General features: G+C 43.7%; 1 protein-coding gene across 2 annotated transcripts in view; it reads left to right on the top strand.

Moving 5' to 3' along the window:
- LOC122805417 (neurabin-1-like) overlaps positions 1–21,208 on the top strand; it is a 1,624,240-nt gene that overhangs the window by 975,639 nt on the left and 627,393 nt on the right. For both annotated transcript variants that reach the window (XM_044075548.1, XM_044075549.1), the window contains exon 13: positions 19,131–19,218. In XM_044075548.1, coding sequence (XP_043931483.1) covers positions 19,131–19,218 — 88 coding nt within the window. The remainder of the gene's footprint in view (positions 1–19,130; positions 19,219–21,208) is intronic.

Genomic DNA, 21,208 nt, shown 5'->3' with positions numbered 1-21,208 from the left:
TTCGTGATCAGATGGGTCACATAGAAGGATTTTCTAACCACTTTGGCAACATGGTTATCAAAGGAAAGCTGACTATCTACTTGGGTCCCTAGATCCCTTATTTCTTCTTCAGATTTCAGAGGATTACCTCCTGTGTTGTAGTTTGCGGGTACTCTGTTATTTCTAAAGGGGATTACTACGCATTTTTTTGCATTTAGCTTGAGACCATGGCTTTGACACCATGCATCAGTCTCATTTAGGCCCTTCTGGAGGATCTCCATGTCGGCCTGAGACTCTATTATAGCACCCAGTTTGCAGTCGTCCACAAACTTAGTCAGCCACAGCCCTTCCGTGCTTGCCTGTACTTCTGAGAAGTATATGCCAAACAGGAGGGGCCCCAGGACAGAGCCCTGAGGCACACCACTCGTTACTAGTCTGGATTCAGACATAGATCCTGCTACTCTTACTTTATGGGATCTGTCTGAGAGCCAGTTTGCGATCCATCTTGTGACGTAAGGGTTTATGCCCAGTCTGGTGAGCTTATCAATAATACCTGAATGGGGAATGGCGTCAAATGCTTTAGCAAGGTCAAGGTAAGCCGTGTGTACCTCCTTTCCCTTATCTATAGCCTGAGTAGCTGTCTCAAAGAAATCCACCAGGTTCAGGAGGCATGATCTGCCTTTGACGAAGCCGAACTGTGTGGGGTCCAGCGACTGGAGGTCAACAATACATCACGTCTATATACACTCCATTACTATAAAATATTAATGCTATATTGTAACCACAAAATAAGTAAATATTCAAAGAAAATCATAAAAATGTAGTCATAAAATATTTATGTACTTTGCGCACTATAAAAACATTGCTAAAATACATATTCTTAAAAACAGCTACTTTACCTACGTAGTGGTCTGGCCTTTAACTTTGGTCTCAGTGGTATTTGTTCATTGAGACCATGTCCCTTGTCATCTCTTAACAAGACTATCCATCTAGCTTCCAGTGCCTCTGTTTTATTACATATGCCCCCCCCCCCCTTTTCTCACAAAACTCCTAGCAGTGGCCATAAACTTAAAATGTTCTGTAGTCCTATCTCGCCTTCATTCTTACATATGGGTTCAGAGCCAATCCTTGGCTCCGACTCGACCTATTACAAAGCTCAAAGTCTCTTAGTTGGTTCGTGGCTAGGTAGGTATCCCATAGTGTACTAGTGCAATCCCCAGATCTCGTTTGCTGCATCTGCGAGTTCAGAAGTGCTTCTTGTTTGGCCTTGGCTAAGTTTAAAACTTTTTTGTATTATTATCACTTTACTGTTTTTCTGTAGCTAATTATCCTTTTCTAGATAGTGTTTAGTAGTGTTAGGAGTGTTTATAGACTTTTTTGAGTGTTTTTGACATTTAAATTAGTTAGTTGTTGAGAACTGGTTGGCCGTTGGCCCTTGTTGTTCTTCGTTTTGGTATCTTGTGTGCTAGTTTTGTAATTAAAGTTGCGGTTTCTTAGGTCCATCTTTAGGACCCTTTTTCTCGCTTATCTTTACTTTTATATTGTGTGCAGTGTTTGTTGCTCTGCGGGTCTGCGTTTTGGGCCTTGGATTTGCAATTTAGAAATTTAGCTTGTGTGCAGTGTCATTTGCTATTTCCTTGCCTGCTACTAGTTTCTGGCCTTTTTCTACGAATTAGCCTATTTAGCTAGGTCAGTTTAAGTTAGAGGACCTAGTCCTTCGCTAATTTCATATTTTCCACAGGGCTAGGCCTGTTTAAGTTAGAGGAAATAGTCCTGTTTACTTTTTCCTTGTGTTTGTGCTTGTTAGGGCTAGGCCCGTTTAAGTTAGAGGACCTAGTCCTCGTTCTGCTTGTGTGTTCCTGCTTACTTCCTTAGCTTGTCAACATGTCTAAAATGTCTAAAGACTACAAACCTTTGGGTTTCAAAAAATGCGTAAAGTGTTCCCAGAAGTTGTCAATTACGGACGGCCATAGTAATTGTGTATATTGTCTTGGAGCCATTCATTTACAGGAAACTTGTTTATTCTGCCATTCCTTTAGCTCCAGAGTTCTCCAGGAGCTGAAGAACAAGTTAATTTTGAAAGGTCTCTTCAAGCCTTCCTTCGAGGAACACTTAGCGAGCTCTTCTTCTTCGAAATCACATTATTCCAAGAAAGAGAAGGTTAAGTCGGCCAAGAGGCATTCTCTAGTGCCGACTAGTGTATCAGAACCTCCTCATAAAGAATCTAAACTGGATAAGACTTCTGCCTCCTCGGCTCCACTGTCCTCAGAGCCAGTCGAGGTTGTTGATATTGGCACGTCAGTGTCGGCCCCAAGCATTTCGGAGCCGACTGCTGAAAAACTACATTGGAGCTGGTCCAGAGATCCCTTGACGGTCTCCCGAACCTTAAGATCTCCAGTTCTGCAGAGATCCAGATCACCTACCCTGTCATCCAGATCCTCCGGGAGCCTGTCAAAGGAAGATGTGGAGAGAGTAGTGCTTAGACTCCTGAAGTTGTCTGCCTTGCCCAAATTGTTGTTGGCTCTGACCCAGTCGGTTCCGGAGCCACCTGAGTCCATCCCCCCTGTTGTGGTTCCTCCGAGCCATGCCGGGCCTTCTGAGCCAGAGTTTTTGGTGCCACTTGTTGTGGAACCCTCAGTTCTAGCTCCCCTCGAGGCTGTCTCAAATCCAAATTCCACTCCTACACCTTCGGCTCCATCTGTGGTGTCTAGGAGCCGAAGCTCACCGATCGGCCCTGACAGGGACACTTGGACCCGAACCTCTTTGGCTCCGAGTCTCCCTCTCAGTGCGTTGGCTAGGGTGAGCTCGGACCCTACATCCATCTCGGAGCCGGTCACTCTGGAACTGATGACTTCCTCCATTTCCTTGGAGCCGAGGTGGTCTTTGGAGCCAGAGAGATGCTTTAGAGATGATGAGGAGTGTGCTGTTTTACTCATCAGCTCCACACAAGGGTACTGACGTTCTTCCCCCTCGGGCACCGACCTCTGTCTCAGCACCTACTCTCTCTCTCGACAGCAGAGACCCGCAGCCTCAGGAGCCCCCGGTTGGTGGCCCCCAGTCTTCAAAAACCTCCCCAGAGTACCCTTCTGAGGAGCCCCCTCAGAGGAGGACATGCAAGAAGAAGCATGTAGACTCCCAGGATGGGTCCATTCCCTCTGACACTGACCTCGAGGAGTCAGAGGGGTCCCCCAAGTCATCCTCTGATGATGTCTCCTTTGTAGACATCTTAGAGATCCTTAAGCAGAGTGGCGGCTGGCCCACTGTCACCCCTTCTGATGAGGAGTCAGTGTACTTGAAGTCTTTCGGGTGTCAACCTTCAACCTCTTGGGTGTCTCCACCTTTTGATGAACTTTTAGATCTTGTTAGTCAGAAGGTGTGGAAGACTCCTGATGCTGTGGAGTCAGTTCCCAGAAGACCGAATAGCTTTCTGTCTGCCCCAGAGAGAAAGAGTTTTTGTCCAAGGGCATGCCTGTAGATGCCATGGTGGTGGCGGCGGCCACTAAGGAGTTAGCGGAGACTTCATCTGTCCATCTGCCAAATAAGGAGTCTCGAGCAATGGACAGATACGGGAAGTGTATCTTTTCTTCAGCAGCCTTCACTCTCAGATCGATGAACTATCTAACACATTTTACGAGGCTTCAAAGAGATCTCCTTAAGGAGTTAGGATATACTCTTCAAGGTACATCTACTGAAGGAGTCCCTGAGAAGGTGTCTGCTCATGGTACTCAGGAGTATTTTCCTGTGAGCCACCCAGGAATAAGGTGTTAGGGACGCTGTCCCATATGTAAGAATGAAGGCGAGAAAGGACTACAGAACGAAAAGAAGTTATGTACTCACCATAACGTTCCATGTTTGTAGTCCATCTCGCCCTTCATTCTTACGAACCCACCCACCTACCCCCATCCTGAAAGGATCTGGAGACAGGTTAGTGCTATATTTGTAGGGTGGAGACCTTTCATTATTGTTCTTTCTGGATTATCTTAGTTTTTGTCTATCTGTAGTTTAGCAGCAAACAAGATCTGGGGATTGTACTAGTGCACTGTGGGATACCTACCTAGCCACGAGCCAACTAAGAGACTTTGAGCTTTGTAGTAATGCCGAGTCGGAGCCGAGGATCAGCTCCGAACCCATATGTAAGAATGAAGGGCGGTATGGACTACAAACATGGAACTTTATGGTGAGTACATAACTTCTTTTTTATGTTGGTTGTTAGTATTCGCAACATGTTTGGCAAGGGCATTACTTCTGCTTTGTTTGCCTATGTGATAAATGTGTTCTCTAACCACCTTCTTGAGTGTATGGTCTGTTATTCACTGCAGGCAGACTTCTAAGTTAGGCACATTCTACCATGGGAAAGGCAACTACCACAGCCTTTCTAAAATGAGCCATTACTCTGTTCATTCTCGGAGCAGCCACTTGGTCTTGTGTTCACACTTTCGTAAAGCATTGCAACGTTGATTCTAGCTCTCGAGCCACAGCTGGCTTTGCCTATGCTGTTCTACAGAGCATTATCTGCCCAGCACTTGCCAACCACTAATTCATGATTAGCTTTGGGAGTCTTCCAAAAACTCATTACTGCAACATTGACTATGATGAACATAGTACAGTTGTATACCACTATTGTAGATGATTCTTGCAGTATCCTGTCCCTTCTACCTCCCCCTCCTTGCACCTCTCTCTCTCTCTTCCTCTTATCTGTCTGAGGTTGTTGTGGGTACCATACTCAAATTCCCTTTTCATTATCCCCTGCTACTACTAGCTAAAGTTATATGTAGGGTAGGTTTTGTCAGCCTGGGGGCAAATATGCCATTTTACTCCACTTTTTTCTTTTCCGTGTTGACCTTCTGGATGTTATGGACACTTCAGCTTCTCCACTTTTTTCTTTTCCATGTTAACCTTCTGGATGTCATGGACACATTTTCTTTGTGTTTCACTGTTGTAGTCATCACATTTGGGTTATCTGCCTGCAGGTAGCCCTCAGTCGGCCTGAATACCAGAGTCTTGGGATTTCTGCGGCAGATGCTGTTGCTTATTCCATGACGTCAGGTCGTCAGGGGTATAAAACATGCAGCTGACGCCGTTACATCAGTCTCTTGCCATACGGTGCCCAAAGCAGAAGCAGTTCACAACTGCTGGTCGGCCGCCTCCTGAAATTTTCATTTTTCGAGTTTCAGAGCTGAAGTCTTCTAAAAGATAAGTACCCCATTGGGATCCTTTTTTTCTTGCTCTAACCGATGTCAGAAAAAATTAATAATTGTCTTGCCTGTGGAAAGCAAATACCTCACTGAGATTTTCATTCTTACTGCGTCACCTGCTTAGGCCCAGACCACGACGTCCCTCTCTGTCGGTTTTGTGCCTTGTTCAATGCCCGAACTATTCATCGTTGGGCTATTTTTGTAGCAAAATTCTTTCGTTCTCAAGGTCCGTACTCTGAAATGGCTTTGATAACCATCCGACTACCGATATTCCGAAAAAAAGGATAAAGACAGAGACAGACCGCATAGGTCCAAAACTGCTGACAACGCTACCGTTAAGTTAGTCGCCAGTCCACCGGTACTCAGTGAGGTGCTTTCGCAAGCCCCTGATACTCGCTTCTACAGACTTACAGGCCTCTACTGAGACCTTTTCAGAGTCCGGTATGCCACGAGATGCTTCTTCAACTATGGCACCTGCGGATATCTCTACCTTGGATAGGTCTGGAGCCGCTGTGCAGGTACCAGCTTCTGAGGGTGTATTCAGGCCTTCCGATTTTCATATTAAACCGATGATTTTGTTTCAAACCAAAAATACTGAATTTCTCAGGCCTAAAGTTCGCACTACGCCTAGGAAACTGACAACCAAAGCGCATTCTCAGGCCCACATGCCACAAAAACAAATGCTTAGAATGGCTGAAGACCTCATTACTTTAATTAGGGGAAGTCAGCCTTCCCCCCTCAAAAAGACCAAGAACTGATTTTCCTTCTGATTCTTCAGATCAGGAGTTTGATAACTCTGATCCTTCTGATTACCAGGACATACCCTTATTTACCTATGAGGATTCTGATGCAGAGGATTCCATTCCCTCTGCTTCCTCTCCAGAAGATTTTTCTTTTGGTGAAACCCTGCATTAGAGAGCATTTCTGCTGGGAGAGCCAGGATTACTCAGTCCAAAAAGAGACTCTGGGAATTTTTAAACTTGCCTCAGCACAGGCCTCTAGCAATCCCTCCTGTTCTGGAAATTGTAGATGTCTTTTTGGAATTCAGCCTTACTCCTGATACTTTGCCTCCAGCTCCCAGGAAACCTGACGGGTACTGTAGAGTGCCTGACTCCCACAAATTCCTCTTTAAGAATCCTACTGCGGAGCCAAAGACCATTTCCCAAAGACCTAAAGGCATTAAGGCTACAACTGCCAAAAATCCAACCCCTTTGGACAGGGATTCTAGGGCTTTAGACAGATGAGGTAAGAAGGTATACACCTCTGCTACTTTTGCCATTAGGGCTTTAAATTGCCAATTTCATATGTTAAAGTATCAGCAGCATATTATGGAGGTAATTAAACAGAAAATAATGTTGATTCCTGATTGTGTAGAACACAAAGATTTACAAGAATTAATGCATTCTGCTAAACAAGTTGGTAAACATAATTTGCAATGTGGGTTTGATGCCTTAGAAGCATCTTGCAGGGCTGTTGTCACTGGGTCTGTTCTTAGAAGGCATGCTTGGCTTAACGAACAAAACTTGCCAGATCATGTCAAAGCAGAATTACTAGATGCACCATTAAACCAAGAGTGTCTATTTGGCAATAAGGCAGAAGAAGTCCTCAAAAGGACGGAGGAGAAAGCTAAATCTATGCAAATTGTTAAAGATTTCTTACAAGTACAGCCACCTAGATTCAGTAGGCACTGGCCTTCTAAAAACTGTTTTTTCCAGTCCTCTCCAGGCCTTCCCAGTCCAAATCCAGGGAGAGCAGACCACCAAGACTTCAGTCTCAGGTTATGCACAGATCTAAGCAATGGAGTGCTCCCACATCCAAAACAGGGAGTAGTAAGCCACCATCCTATGGTAAACTTGCACAATGACTTATCCTTAACTCTTCCAAGCTTTGCCCAAGTACTTGCACCTTTAGGAGGGAAACTTGCCCTGCATGCCAAAAACTGTGAGTACATTACCCAGGACAGATGGGTCTTAAACATTGTTTCCCAGTGATACAGATTCCACTTCCACTCACTCCCAACCCAAAGCGGATGGCCAGACCTCCCCCCAAACCAGTGGACAGAGGCCCAAAAGCAAGTACTTTCTCTTCTCAGTATCAAGGCTGTTCAACCTGTCCCAGCAGAACATAGGGGACAAGGCTTTTATTCCAGACTGTTTCTGGTACCCAGAAAAGAAAACTCTTGGTGGCCTATCCTGGATTTGTCTATTCTCAACACTTTTCTGGTGGTTCCAAAATTCAAAATGCTAACTCTCCAACAGCTGCTTCCTATGCTAGTCATGGTCTCCTGGTTAGCAACCCTAAACTTAAAAGAAGCTTATCTGCACATTCCCATAAGGGAATCTTGCAGGAAGTACCTAAGCTTCAGAGCAGGCTCTATGCACTTGCCTTTGGCTTATCTGCTGCACCCAGGGTGTTCACAAAGTGCCTAGCTCCAGCCATTGCAGGCAGAGAATAATTCAAATTTACCCATACTTGGACGATTGTCTGATTCAGGAGGACAGTCAAGAATTGCTGCTGCAACACCTGGCATTTGTAAAAAGACTTCTAACTTCACTGGGGTACACCATCAACGAAAAGAAATCACAGCTAGTACCCAGCCAACAGATTGTATTCCTGGGAACAAGCTTGAACACAACTTCCCAGGTGGCATTCCTTACTCCAGAGAAACAAATTTATTTGACAAACTACTTCAATCTAATGGCCAACAAAACCTGGCTATCTGCAAGAAAAATACAACAAGCCTTGGGGTTCATGGCCTCTTGCGTTCTAGTAATTCCATATGCAAGACTGCATATGAGGAAACTTCAATGGTACCTAAAAAGTCTCTGGTGTCAACATTCTCAGGACCTGGAAACAATGATTCCTATCATTCGTTGCCTAACGGCAGAGTTCCTTTTGTGGGCAGAGGCCTGCAACCACAACAAGGGTCTACCTTTCACTCTACGCCCTGCCGCCCAAACCCTAACAGATGCATCAGACTATGCATGGGGGGCTCACATGGCAGGGCAGTGCATTCAGGGCAAATGGAGCCCAAAGCAAATGCACCTGCATATCAATCAAAAAGAAATGTTAGCTGTACAGAATGGTCTGATAGCCTTCAAAGGCCTTATTCTTCCTGGACAACTACTGGTAAAGACAGACAACACCATAGTTATGTAGTACATAAACAAGCAGGGGGGAACCCATTCATACCCACTCTGCAGATTGGCCATGGCTCTGTGGAACACAGCCAGCCAAGTGCACCTGCAATCTCAGTTCCTGCCAGGCAAACTAAATTCACTAGCAGATGATTTAAGCAGAAATCTCATGGACCCACACAAGTGGAAAGTGGAACCCAAAATATTCAAGCTTTTGAGGAACAGGTGGGGGGCACCATAGGTGGACCTTTTTGCTTCCCCTCAGAACTATCAATTGAGCAAATATTGCACCAGAACTCCCCACAGCCAAGCTTGGAAAGTGGATGCCCTGTTCTTTACCTGGGAAAGCCTCTCAATCTATGCCTTTCCCCCTCTGCCCCTCCTCTCGAAAGTTCTACTAAAGATCCAACAGGACAAGCCGAAGACAATACTGATTGCACAAGACTGGCCACGCCAGCACTGGTACCCTCTTTTGCGCAGTCTGACAGTAGTGCCACCATGGCACAGACCCTGAACCTTGCAGCCTGGCTCATCACCTGCAGCCCTCAGTAAGCAGGTGCTGGATGTCATTCTTGAGGCGAGGAGGCCTAGTACTAGAAAATCCTATTCGGAAAAGTGGAAAAGATACTGTTCCTGGAGCCAGTCTCAGGGAAGGGACACAACTGTGCCCAGCTTACCTCGTATACTAGTTTACTTAACAGAAATGCTCCATAAAGGCCTATCCTTCTTTTCAATTAAGATTCATGACTGTGCCATCTCAGCTCATTGTAATATTGAGCCACCCTTCATCTCTCATCCTCTGGTAAAACAGCTCTTTGAGAGGAGCCAAAAATTTACGACCCCCCCCCCAGGAGAGCTCCCACTCCAGCCAGGGACCTTAACTTTGTATTGGAAAAGCTCACACTTCCGCCCTTCGAACCTGCTGCTACAGCATAGTTAAAATTCCTGTCATGGAAAACAGCTTTACTTCTAGCCATCACTTCAGCAAGAAGAGTGTCTGCGTTGCAGGCACTTATGGCAGTGGAACCCTTCATTATCTTCCATGTGGACAGGGTTTCCCTCAGGACTAAACCCATCTTTTATGCCCAAGGTGGTGTCTAGTGTGTATTTAAACCAGTCCATTCATTTGCCAACTTTCTTCCCCTAATCCTCAGGAGAAAGGATCCTGCACTCCCTGGATGTGCACAGGCAGCTTAGGTTCTATCTGGACAGGACTAAGCCTCTCAGAAAATTTGACCAGCTGCTAGTCAGCTTTGCTGCAAGGGCAGAGGGCAAGGCCATTTCAAAGCAAACCAGATAGCACACTGCATCCATTTCTGCTACAAACACCATGGGAAAGCTACCCTACAGGGGATCAGAACACATTCCACTAGGGCTACATCTACCTCTGCAGCATTTCTCAGGGGAGTCCCTTCCAGGGACATCCTGGAAGCTGCAACCTGGAGCTCTGTGCACACTTTCACCAAGCTTACCAATTGCCTATCTTTTCTAAATCCAGAGCTGGATTTGCCACAGCAGTCTTACAGGGCCTGATTGCCAGCCCTAATGCTTCTTAACTACCTCCACCCATCCTCAGCTTTGGGAATCAACCCAAATGTGATGACTGCAACAGTGAAACACGAAGAACATAGTACAGTTGTGTACACTTACCATTAATGTAGATGTTCGAGTGTATTCACTGTTGCAGTCCTGGTTACCCTCCCTCCAGCCCCCTGACTTCTCTATACTTCAACCTATTCTTTTTTGTTTGGCCATATCATATAACATTGGTATTTACTTTCTACTGGGGGTGTTCCACACCATGTAATTTCTTCCTGTTGTGGGGGCTCCTGACATCTGGGGCAAGAAAAACTGATGAAATGGCGTCGGCTGCATGTTTTATACCCATGACGTCATGGATGAAGTGACAGCATCTGACGCAGAAATCCCAAGACTCTGATTTTCTTTGTGTTTCACTGTTGCAGTCATTACATTTGGGTTATCTGCTTGCAGGTAGCCCTCAGTCGGCCTGATTAACAAAGTCTTGGGTCCTGCGTCAGTTGCTGTCCCTTCTTCCATGACGTCATGTCATCAGGGGTATAAAACATGCAGCCGATGCCATTACATCAGTCTTTCTTGCCGTGCGGTGCCCGAAGCAGAAGCAGTTCACAAGTGCCGGTCAGCCGACTCCTGAAATTTTCGTTTTCGAGTTTCAGAACCGAAGTCTTCAACTAAAGCTAAGTACCCCGTTGGGGAAACTTTTTCTTGCTCCTTACCGATGTCAATAAAAGTTAATAGTTGCATTACTTGTGGAAAGAAAATACCTCATAAAGATTTTCATTCGCGCTGTATTACTTGCCTAGGCCCTGATCATGACGTACCTTGTTGTCGGCTGTGCACTTTATTTAGTCAGCGCACTACCCATCATCGGTATATTTTCACCTCTAAATTTTTATTTTTATTTTACATTTGTTGACTGGGATAGTCCGACTGGATGCATGTCCATTTATGCTGATTTATTCATGGCATACATTGAAGAAATCATCATTTATGATGATGCACATAATTTGTATCTGCCAGAAATTGATATTTGGCATAGATACTTGGATGATTGCTGGATGGTGTGGAGATCCGATATTGAATATCTTCATGAATTAATGATAACAAATGGGGAATTCACTTTATCATTAATTTTGATCGGGATCATATCACTTTTCTGGATGTTTTGATATCCAGAAATGATGATAATACCCTTAACACTGAGGTATTTAGAACATTTCCACAATATAATACCTTACTCCATGCCTCCAGCTTTCATCCAAAACATATTGCCAGGAACATCCCTAAATCACAGTTTATTAGAATTAGACGCAACTGTTCGGATGAGAACACTTTTCGGTACCATTGTCAGGACCTTTCTGATAGATTTATTAATAGGGGCTACAGTTCGGATTATGTAACCATGGCTAAGAATCATGCATTGGGTCTGACAAGACAGGATTTGTTGACCTACAAAAATAAACCACTATCTTCCAACACATTACGTTTAACTACTACATATGGGAGAAATACAAACAGGTTTATTGATATTATTAGGGACAATTGGAATTTACTAAAAGCTGATGCTGCCCTGAATACACTGATACCCTTTTCTTGTTCTTTCTCTTTTAGGAAAGGAAAAAATTTAGGAGCCTATTTTAATCACTATAAGCATCACTCTGACTCTATGTTGCCCCAATTAACTCAAACTACTATTTTGGGTGATAAACTTATTGGCTGTATGCCTTGCGGCCATTGTAATAATTGTAGATACATTTTGAAAACAAAAGAATTTACCAGCAAAAACAGTAGTATTGTTTATGACATTAGGTTTTTTGCCAACTGTAACACAGACTGGGTTATCTATATGGCATGTTGCAGTTGTCAATCTTTTTATGTTGGCCAGATGTCTCGACCATTTAAGTTACGTGTCTCTGAGCATTTGAGTGATATCAAATGCAAGAGAACAACTAATGCACTCTATAAACATACTTTAAAACATAAGACAGCCAAATTTCATTTTTTTATTATTGATAAGCTTATTGGGGATCGTACCCACAAATCTGGATGGCATAACAAACTAAACACTAAGGAGAAAAAATGGATAACTAAACTTGGTGCTCTTTTCAACCCAGGGCTTAATGAATATTTATGATTAACCATTGTAGAGGTGTTAGCCAATCATGTTTACTTTCTCATTTACGTTTTGCTATTTAAGACTTCTTATGTCTTTTTGTTTTTGTAACACTGAAGAAGGCCAGGTTAACTCCGGGCCGAAACCGGTCTGTTCTATGAAGTCTTACTATTAAATATAATAAAATAATATACTTCACAGCCTCCTTGTTGCTGGCTATTTATTTTTTATTCTAATTTACTTTGCCGTGCAACTTTCTCCGTGCAGGGAGGTTTTTTGTTACACAGCATTTTCAGAGGAGGCCCGGGGAAAAAAGCTCCAAGGGTAAGCAGATACAGCATTACATAATACCAGCTTTACATATTACAGATTATTTACAGTGATTACATAAGTAAGCAAGTTAAACAAGTTCCACAGGTTAGAGTTAATCCCAAGCGTAAAACAGGATTAAATTACACAGTAAACTGGTTAACAGATTTTTACACATTCTAGAGAGAGTTAGCCAGGCTTGATACATTGACATAGCCAGTTAAGTGCCAAATGTTGTTTGAGTCTAGTTTGTATTGACCTAAGGTAGAAAGTAAGATAATATCAGCTGGAAGAGAGTTCCAGGGTCTGCTTACAGAGTTTGCAAAGAGAGAGTCACCGGCTGTGTTATTAATTTTGCTAGTCTGAATTAGTAGTTTAATGTTAGAGGATCGAAGCAGTCTAGGATTGTTATAGGGGGTGATAATATTTTTAAGTGCAGGAGTATTGTCCGGATTATAGAGGATTTTATAGGCCATAATCAGTTGGTTATACTGGATTAGTTTGTGTAGTTCAAGCCTCCCAAGCTGATTTAGATTGATGCAATGATGTGTCCTAAAAGGCAGCCCAGTGGCAAACCTGGCAATGTATTTGTAGCAAATTGAGAGTTTAAGGACAGTCTTGTTTAAATTCGAGAGTAGAGGGGATGCATACAGAAGGGTTGAAAGAAGATGAGAGTGAGCTATGGCAATTTTAGCTGGAGGGGTTAATAAGGCTTTTATTCTGTAAAGTGACCCTAGTTTTGTATTGATGGTTTTGATAGTTTGGTTAACATGAAGGTCGAATTTTAGATTATTATCTATGATGACACCTAATAGTTTTGTGGAGTGGTCAGGGGAGATTATTGTGCCATCATTTGAATTTATGGTAAAGGTTAAAGCGGTAGACCTACATGTTGGTGAAAATAACAGCATTTTAGTTTTTTTGGGATTTAGGATCAGATGACGTTCAGAAAGCCAGTTTTCTATTGTATTAAAGGTGGTCTGGGTAGCTAACCATAATTCTAGTGGAGATGTGGCCGAGCAAATCAGAGTAGAGTCATCAGCATATTGGATACAGCTGACTTTTCGGTTCTCTGTTTAATAATCCAGAAATGTCGTCAGTTAGCCATCCGACTACCGGGATTCTGAAAAAATGCACAGATAAAGACAGAGGCCGCTGCGGTCCAAAACTGCCGATGACTCTTCTCCTAAGACAGTCGCCAGTTCGCCGGTACTCATTGAGGAGCTGCCACAGCCCCTGATACCTGCTACTTCTGATTCGCAGGCCTCTACTGAGACCCATTCGGAGTCCGGTATGCCGCGAGATGCTTCAACTATGGAACCCACAGATGTCTCTACCTTGGATGGGTCCGGAGCCGCTGTGCAGGCACCGGCTTCTGAGGGTGTATTCAGGCCTACGAACTTGCATATTAAACCGACGCCTCCTTCTTTATTTATGCCTAAATCTTGATCCATGTCTAAAAAACCAACGCCCAGGCCACATGCTCATGCCTCTAGGCCTAAAAAAAACAAATAAGAATGGCTGACGATCTAATAACTCTAATCAGGGATAGCCAACCCCCACACACACACACGCACTTCTAAGAGGCCTAGGACTGAAGTTGATTATGAATCTTCTGATCAGGATTCTGTTTTTTCTGATTCTTCTGATGATCTGGATTTGCCCTTGTCTACTTATGAAGATTCTGATGCAGAGGACTCCATTCCCTCTGCTTCCCCTCCTGAGGATTTTTCTTTTGGGGAAACCTTACATACTCTAAGGGAGCATTTCCACTGGGAAAGCCAGGATATTTCTGATTCAAAAAAGAGGCTTAGGGATTTCCTTCTCCTACCTCAGCATAGGCCTTTAACTATTCCTCCTGTACTGGGCATTGTTGATGATGCTTTTTCAGAATCTAGTTTGGCCCATGATTCCCTGGCTCCTGCTCCCAGAAAACCTGACAGGTACTACAAAGTCCCACAAGTTCTTTTTCAAAAATCCTATTGCAGATCCAGAGACTGTTTCACAGGGGCCCAAGGGCATTAAGGCTTCTACTGCTAAAAATCCTACCCCTTCTGATAGAGACTATAGGGCGCTGGACAGATGGGGTAAGAAGGTTTACACTTCTGCAACCTTGGCCATTAGGGCTATAAACTGCCAGTTTCATATGCTAAAGTATCAGCAACATGTTATTGGACTGCTTAAACAGAAAATGATGTTGATTCCTGACTGTGTGGAAAATAAAGAATGACAGGATTTAATGCATTCTGCTGAACAAGTTGGAAAACATACTTTGCAATGTGGTTTTGATTCATTAGAGGCCTCTTGCAGGGCTGCTGTTACTGGGTCTCTGCACAGAAGGCATGCTTGGCTTAAGGAGCAATCTTTGCCTGATCATGTTAAAGCTAAATTGTTGGATGCTCCTTTGAATGAGGACCGTCTGTTTGGCAACAAGGCTGAGGAAGTTCTTAAAAAGATGGAAGATAAAGCTAAATCTATGCAAAATGTTAAAGATTTTTTACAAGTTCAGCCTCCTAGATTTAGTAGGTGTTGGCCCTCTAAGAATTGGTCCTTTCCATCCCCTTCCAGGTCTTCTCAAGCCAAACCCAGGCACAGCAAAAACCCCAGGTTTCAGTCCCAGGGGAGACACAGAACTAAGCAGTAGGGACCCTCCACTTTCAAATCTGGGAATAGTAAGACTCCCCCCTATGGTAAACTGTCTCAATGACTTCCTTTTAAAATTTCCAAGCACTTATCAACTGACTGCCCCTTTTGGGGAAAGATTGCTCTTCATGCAAAGAATTGGGAACTCATTACCCAGGACAAATGGGTTTTAAATATAGTGTCCCAGGGATATAGATTTCACTTCCACACATTGCCAACACCAAGTGGGTGGCCGGACCCACCCCCAAATCAGTGGGCAGATGCCCAAAAACAAGTACTTTCTCTCTTAAGCATGGGGGCTATTCAACTGGTACCAGAAGAGGAAAAGGGACAAGGTTTCTACTCGAGACTTTTCCTGGTTCCCAGAAAAGACAATTCATGGCGTCCTATCCTGGACCTGTCTACTCTAAACAACTTTTTGGAGATTCAAAAATTCATGATGCTGACTCTTCACCAATTACTTCCTATGCTAGGCAAAGATGCTTGGTTGACAGCACTAGATTTAAAAGAAGCAGACCTGCACATCCCAATCAGGGAATCTTGCAGAAGATACCTACGCTTCAAAGCAGGCTACACTCACTATCAGTTCTCTGCACTGCTCTTTGGCTTATCTACTGCACTCAGGGTATTCACAAAGTGCCTAGCTCCAGTTATTGCATTTTGCAGGCAAAGAAATATTCAAATATACCCATACCTGGACGATTGTCTAATTCAGGCAGAAAGCCAAGACATACTTTTGAATCATCTGGCCTTTGTAAAAATGGTTCTTACTTGTCTGGGGTACACCATAAACGAAAAGAAATCACACCTGGTACCCTGTCAACAAATTATATTCCTGGGAGCAAGCTTGAATACAACTTCCCAGATGGCTTACCCTCACGCCAGAGAAACAAATTCATTTGACAACCTACTTCAAACAAGTGGCCACAAAAACCCTGCTATCTGCAAGACAAATACTGCAAGCCTTGGGGTTCATGGCCTCCTGCATTCTTCTAATTCCATATGCAAGACTGCATATGAGGAAACTACAGTGGCATCTAAAAAGCCTATGGTGTCAACATTCTCAAGACCTAGAAACAATGATTCCTACCATACCATGCCTATGCCTAGAGTTCCTTTGGTGGGCAGAGGCCTGCCATCAAAACAAGGGACTACCTTTCACACCACCCCTTGCCGCCCAAACCCTAACAACAGACGCATCAGACTATGCATGGGGGGCTCACCTGGCAGGGAAGTGCATTCAGGGCAAATGGAACCCAAGTCAAATGCACCTGCATATCAATCAAAAAGAAATGTTAGCTGTACAGAATACTCTGACAGCTTTCAAGGACCACATTCTTCCAGGACAACTAATGGTAAAGACAGACAACACCATTGTTATGTGGTACATAACAGGGGGGTACACATTCTTACCCCCTCTGCAGACTAGCCATGGCATTGTGGAACACAGTCTTCAGCTACCAAGTGCACCTACAAGCTCAATTCCTGCCAGGAAAATTAAATGCACTGGCAGACGGGCTAAGCAGAAACCTCATGGACCCACATGAGTGGAAACTGGAACCAAGGATTTTCAACATGTTGACAAGCAAATGGGGGAACCCAGATATAGACCTGTTTGCCTCTCTCCAGAACTAACAATTGGACAAATTTTGCAGAAGGACTCCCCACAAACAAGCCTGGAAAGTGGATGCTCTGTCCTTCAGCTGGAAAAACCTATCAGTCTATGCCTTCTGCTTTCCAAAGTACTAGTAAAAATCAAACAGGACAAACCAAGGATGATTTTGATTGCTCCAGAATGGCCGCGCCAACACTGGTACTCCCTCCTGCGCAGTATGTCACGGTCATCTCCATGGCACCTGCCTCAGACTCCTTCCCTGCTGTCTCAGCAGGAGAACCAGATTCTGCACCCTCAGCTACTAACACTGAACCTTGCAGCCTGGCTAATTACTTAATCTCTCCTTTACCATCCCTCAGCAAACCTGTGATGGATATAATTTTAGAGGCAAGGAGACCTAGTACTAGAAAATCTTATGCTGAAAAATGGAAAAGATTATGTGCCCGGAACCAATCTCAAGGGATGAGCACAGCAGCGCCTAATTTACCTCAGATTTTACAATACTTAACTGAGATGCTTCACAAGGGCCAGTTTTTTTCCTCCATTAAAATCCACGCCTCAGCCATTTCAGCTCATTATAACACAGAACCTCCCCTCTTCTCTCATCCACTGCTCAAGCAGGTCCTCAGAGGGGCCAAAAATTTGAGACCACCCAGGAGAGCTCCAACCTCAGCCTGGGACCTGAACTTTCTCTTGGAGAAACTCACTCTACCTCCTTTCGAGCCAGCTGCTACTGCAGACTCAAAATTTCTTTCTTGGAAAACAGCTTTCCTTTTAGCAATCACTTCAGCTAGAAGTGTATCTGAATTACAGGCCCTTATGACAGTGGAGCCTTTCATCATCTTTCATGCGGACAGGGTGTCCCTCAGAACCAATCCATCCTTCATGCCTAAGATGGTAACCAGTGTGGCTCTTAATCAGTCCATTCATTTGCCAGCCTTCTTTCCCAATCTACAGAATAAAGGGGTACGGATACTGCATTCCTTAGATGTGCACAGACAACTTAGATTCTACTTGGACAGGACTAAACCTCAAAGGAAATCTAAACAACTGCTGGTGGCATTTGCTGCAGGGGCAGAGGAGAAGGCTATTTCAAAGCAAACCATTTCTAAATGGATAAGCCATTGCATTAATTTCTGCAATAAGCACCATGGAAAACCTATCCCCCAGGGGATCAGACCTCACTCCACCAGGGCTGCATCTACCTCTACAGACTTTCTCAGAGGCATCCCTACCAGGGACATCCTAGAAGCTGCTACCTGGAGTTCTGTACATTCTTTTACCAAGCATTATCATTTGCCAATTTTCTCTAAATCCAGAGCTGGCTTTGCCACTGCAATCTTGTAGGGCCTTATAGCTGGCCCTAATGCTATCTAAAATTCCTCCTCCCAATCATAGCTTTTGGAATCTACCCAAATGTAATGACTGCAACAGTGAAACACAAAGAACATAGTACAGTTGTGTACACTTACCATAAATGTAGATGTTCGAGTGTATTCACTGTTGCAGTCCTGGTTACCCCTCCCCCAGCCCCCTAACTTCTTTTGGCTATACCTCTACTTTCCTTTACTATTCTTAAAAGCCTTTTTGGTGTATTGTTTTTTTTGTTGGAGGTATATCCTTGTACTTTTATATTTAATTGCTTCCCATTAGGGGGGCACTTGACATCTGGGGCAAGAAAAACTGATGTAATGGCGTCGGCTGCATGTTTTATACTCCTGACGACCTGATGTCATGGAAGAAGGGGCAGCAACTGATGCAGGACCCAAGACTTTGTGAATCAGGCCGACTGAGGGCTACCTGCAAGCAGATAACCCAAATGTAATGACTGCAACAGTGAATACACTCGAACATCTACATTTATGGTGAATGTACACAATTGTACTGTACTCAGGCCGACTGAGGGCTACCTACAGGCAGATAACCCAAATGTGATGACTGCAACAGTGAATGCACTTGAACATCTACATTTATGGTAAGTGTACACAACTGTACTTTCAGTTTCCAGTTTCTGTTAACAGTTGTAGTATGTGGGCTTCTGCCAATTTGAACTGTTCGCTACCCAGAGCTCTGTTTTTATCTGCTTACTCTGCTGCCGCCATTCTGAATTCCCTTATCCACCTTCATATTCTTTTTACACTAGTTAAGAATTATTTGCCTTATTTGGATTCCTGCAGTTAATAGGAGTTCACAACTTGTATTAGGCCAAGATTACATTTTCTTTCTCATTTTTGTTGTTTGCTTGTTTGCTACTGACAATATATGGCCTTCTAGGCTGACACGGCATACCCTACATATAACTCTGGCTAGGAACAGCAGAAGATAGTGAAAGGGGAAAGTGCTCGAGCATGGGCATTTTGTATTCTCACCATTGCCTATATGAACTATGATGGACTGTGAGGAAGGCATGTTTGGCCTTTTGTCTTTTAGGAGTGTCCTTTGTTGTATGTTATGACCTGCTGAATATTTCTCTCAACCTGTGTTCATTATTAAAAACAAAATAATTCTTAACAGCTCTAGGTTATAGAATGTGTTTATTAAACTAATGTAGACTGTTTAAAGTATCACTTTTGTATGGCTAATAAAATTTTATTTTGTAGATGACAAGAAAAGTGAGGACAAAACCGTAGAAGCAAATGAAGGCTCATCAGGTACGGGGAAGACAAAGAAACGATTTCCTGATTTTGGGTGAGTTACTATTGTTGCTTACTTTAGCTGCTTAGTTTTAAATGTTTTATTAACAGGCTATCTGTGGAAAACAATGTATCACTTGTTAAGTCCACATGAGGAAATGTGATTTTCATTTACTTAAAACCACAGAGGAAGATGTCTTCTAAGAGTCTTTGTTCATTTAAGCTGCTTTATGAAACATTTTAGCTCTTTGTCTTGTAACCAACCAAAACAGTGAAGAGTCCTGTACTCAAGGATTCTTTATGTCAATAGTTTAATATTCATACTGTCACTGAAACATAGATTGTTGTTAACTTATGTTAATAGTGAAGATTTTATGGATAGTGTGTTCATAACATGAGCATCCTTTGCAGGGATGTTGCAAAGCAAAGCTGTCCTTGTTTTCATGGTTTTAGTAAAGCAATACAGAGAAGGTCATCATGTAGGTAGCCCATAGTTGGTTCGACTTCTAGTATTTTTCCTTCTCCCAGTCACAGCTATCTCCCACTGCAGTGATGAAGACATCTATGGTATAAGAAGGGCATCCTTAGATTTTTCTTGCCACACAGTCCTTTGCACTTAGTGTTAGACCTTCAGGATGTGTACTATCACATAAAGATGAACAGACATTCCAGCAGGTACTTACACTTCCAGCTGGGAGCCAGTCATTACCGGTTCAGAGTTCTGCCCTTTGGTCTCAACACAGCCCCCAGGGTGTTCACCAAATGTATGGCAGTAGTAGCGGCTGACTAGAGACTGCAAGGATTCTAGACGACTGGCTTAATTGCTGCCCCAATCAGGGATCAATTAATAAGGGCAAGAGATCAGGTTCTCCAGACACGTTCTCATGTGGGGATAACCATAAACTACAAGTCTCAACTGGAACCAACGCAGAATTTGGAATTCATAGGAGAACTGTTCAACACAAAGTCGATGAAAGCTTCACTGCCTCCTTCATAGGTTCAAACTGAAAGGTCTTGGGTCAGAAAAATAATTTGCAGTGCCAAGATTTCATCCCTCTTGGTCCTTCAAGCTGCAGGGTCAATGTCAGCGGCAATAAAGCTAGTACCTTTAGCCAGAATTTACATGAGGATTCTGTAGTGGATGCTGGCAACACAATGGACGATACTTTCCAACCCATGTCAACTCTGATATGAATCATTCACATATGCAAGAGAGATCTCAGATGGTGGAGTCGATCAGATCAGGTTCTCCAAGGCTGTCAGTTCGTCCCCCCTCAACCAAAGGCCATAGTGACCACAGACTCTTCCCAGTTGGGGTGGGGTGGGGGGGCACTTTCTTGGGAAAACAGTCCAAGGCAGTTGGTTCCCCAAAAATGCCAGTTTGCATATTAGTATCCTACAGATAAGAGCAGTGCTTTTAGCATTGCAGGGCTTTCAGAATGCTCTCCCTTCAGGGACAATTGCAATTCAAACGGACGATGTGGCAGTAGTTTGGTACACTTGAGTGTTTGGTTTGGTTCTTGGTTTGTCAGTAGTTTGTTACAGCAACAAACGGGGGACCAGATTTTACCCCTTGTGTTGAGAAGTGCTTAGTGTGTGGCAATGGGTGATCTCATCCAACTGCTTTCTCATAGCAACACACATTCCGTGGAAGTCTAATGTGATAGCAGACAAGCTGAGTAGGTATATTCTTGTACCTCATGAGTGGTCTGTCAACAAGAACATGACGGAAGTGATTTTTTGCCAGTGAGGACAGCCTTGCTGCGATCTTTTTGCTTCTCCCCTTAGCATCATATGCAGCAGCTACTTCGCTTTAATCCTCCCACAGGGGGAAATCACAGAGGGATGTTCTTATTCATGATTGGCCCCCTGGTGTACTATATGCTTATTCACCAATCCCGCTAATTCCAAAGTTCTTACAGAAAGCTGCCACATTGAAGAGCAAAGTCATCTTCATTGCACCTTATTGGCCTCAGCAGATTTGGTTCCTTTCCTTTGGCCTCACTTTGTTCACCAACCTTGGGTTCTGGATCCAGCTCCAAACG

The sequence above is a fragment of the Protopterus annectens genome, chromosome 6.part1 (genome assembly GCF_019279795.1).
Source record: "Protopterus annectens isolate FY-2018-M chromosome 6.part1, PAN1.0, whole genome shotgun sequence".
Classification (NCBI taxonomy): Eukaryota; Metazoa; Chordata; order Ceratodontiformes; family Protopteridae; genus Protopterus; species Protopterus annectens.
This window is presented reverse-complemented; position numbering and strand designations above follow the sequence as displayed.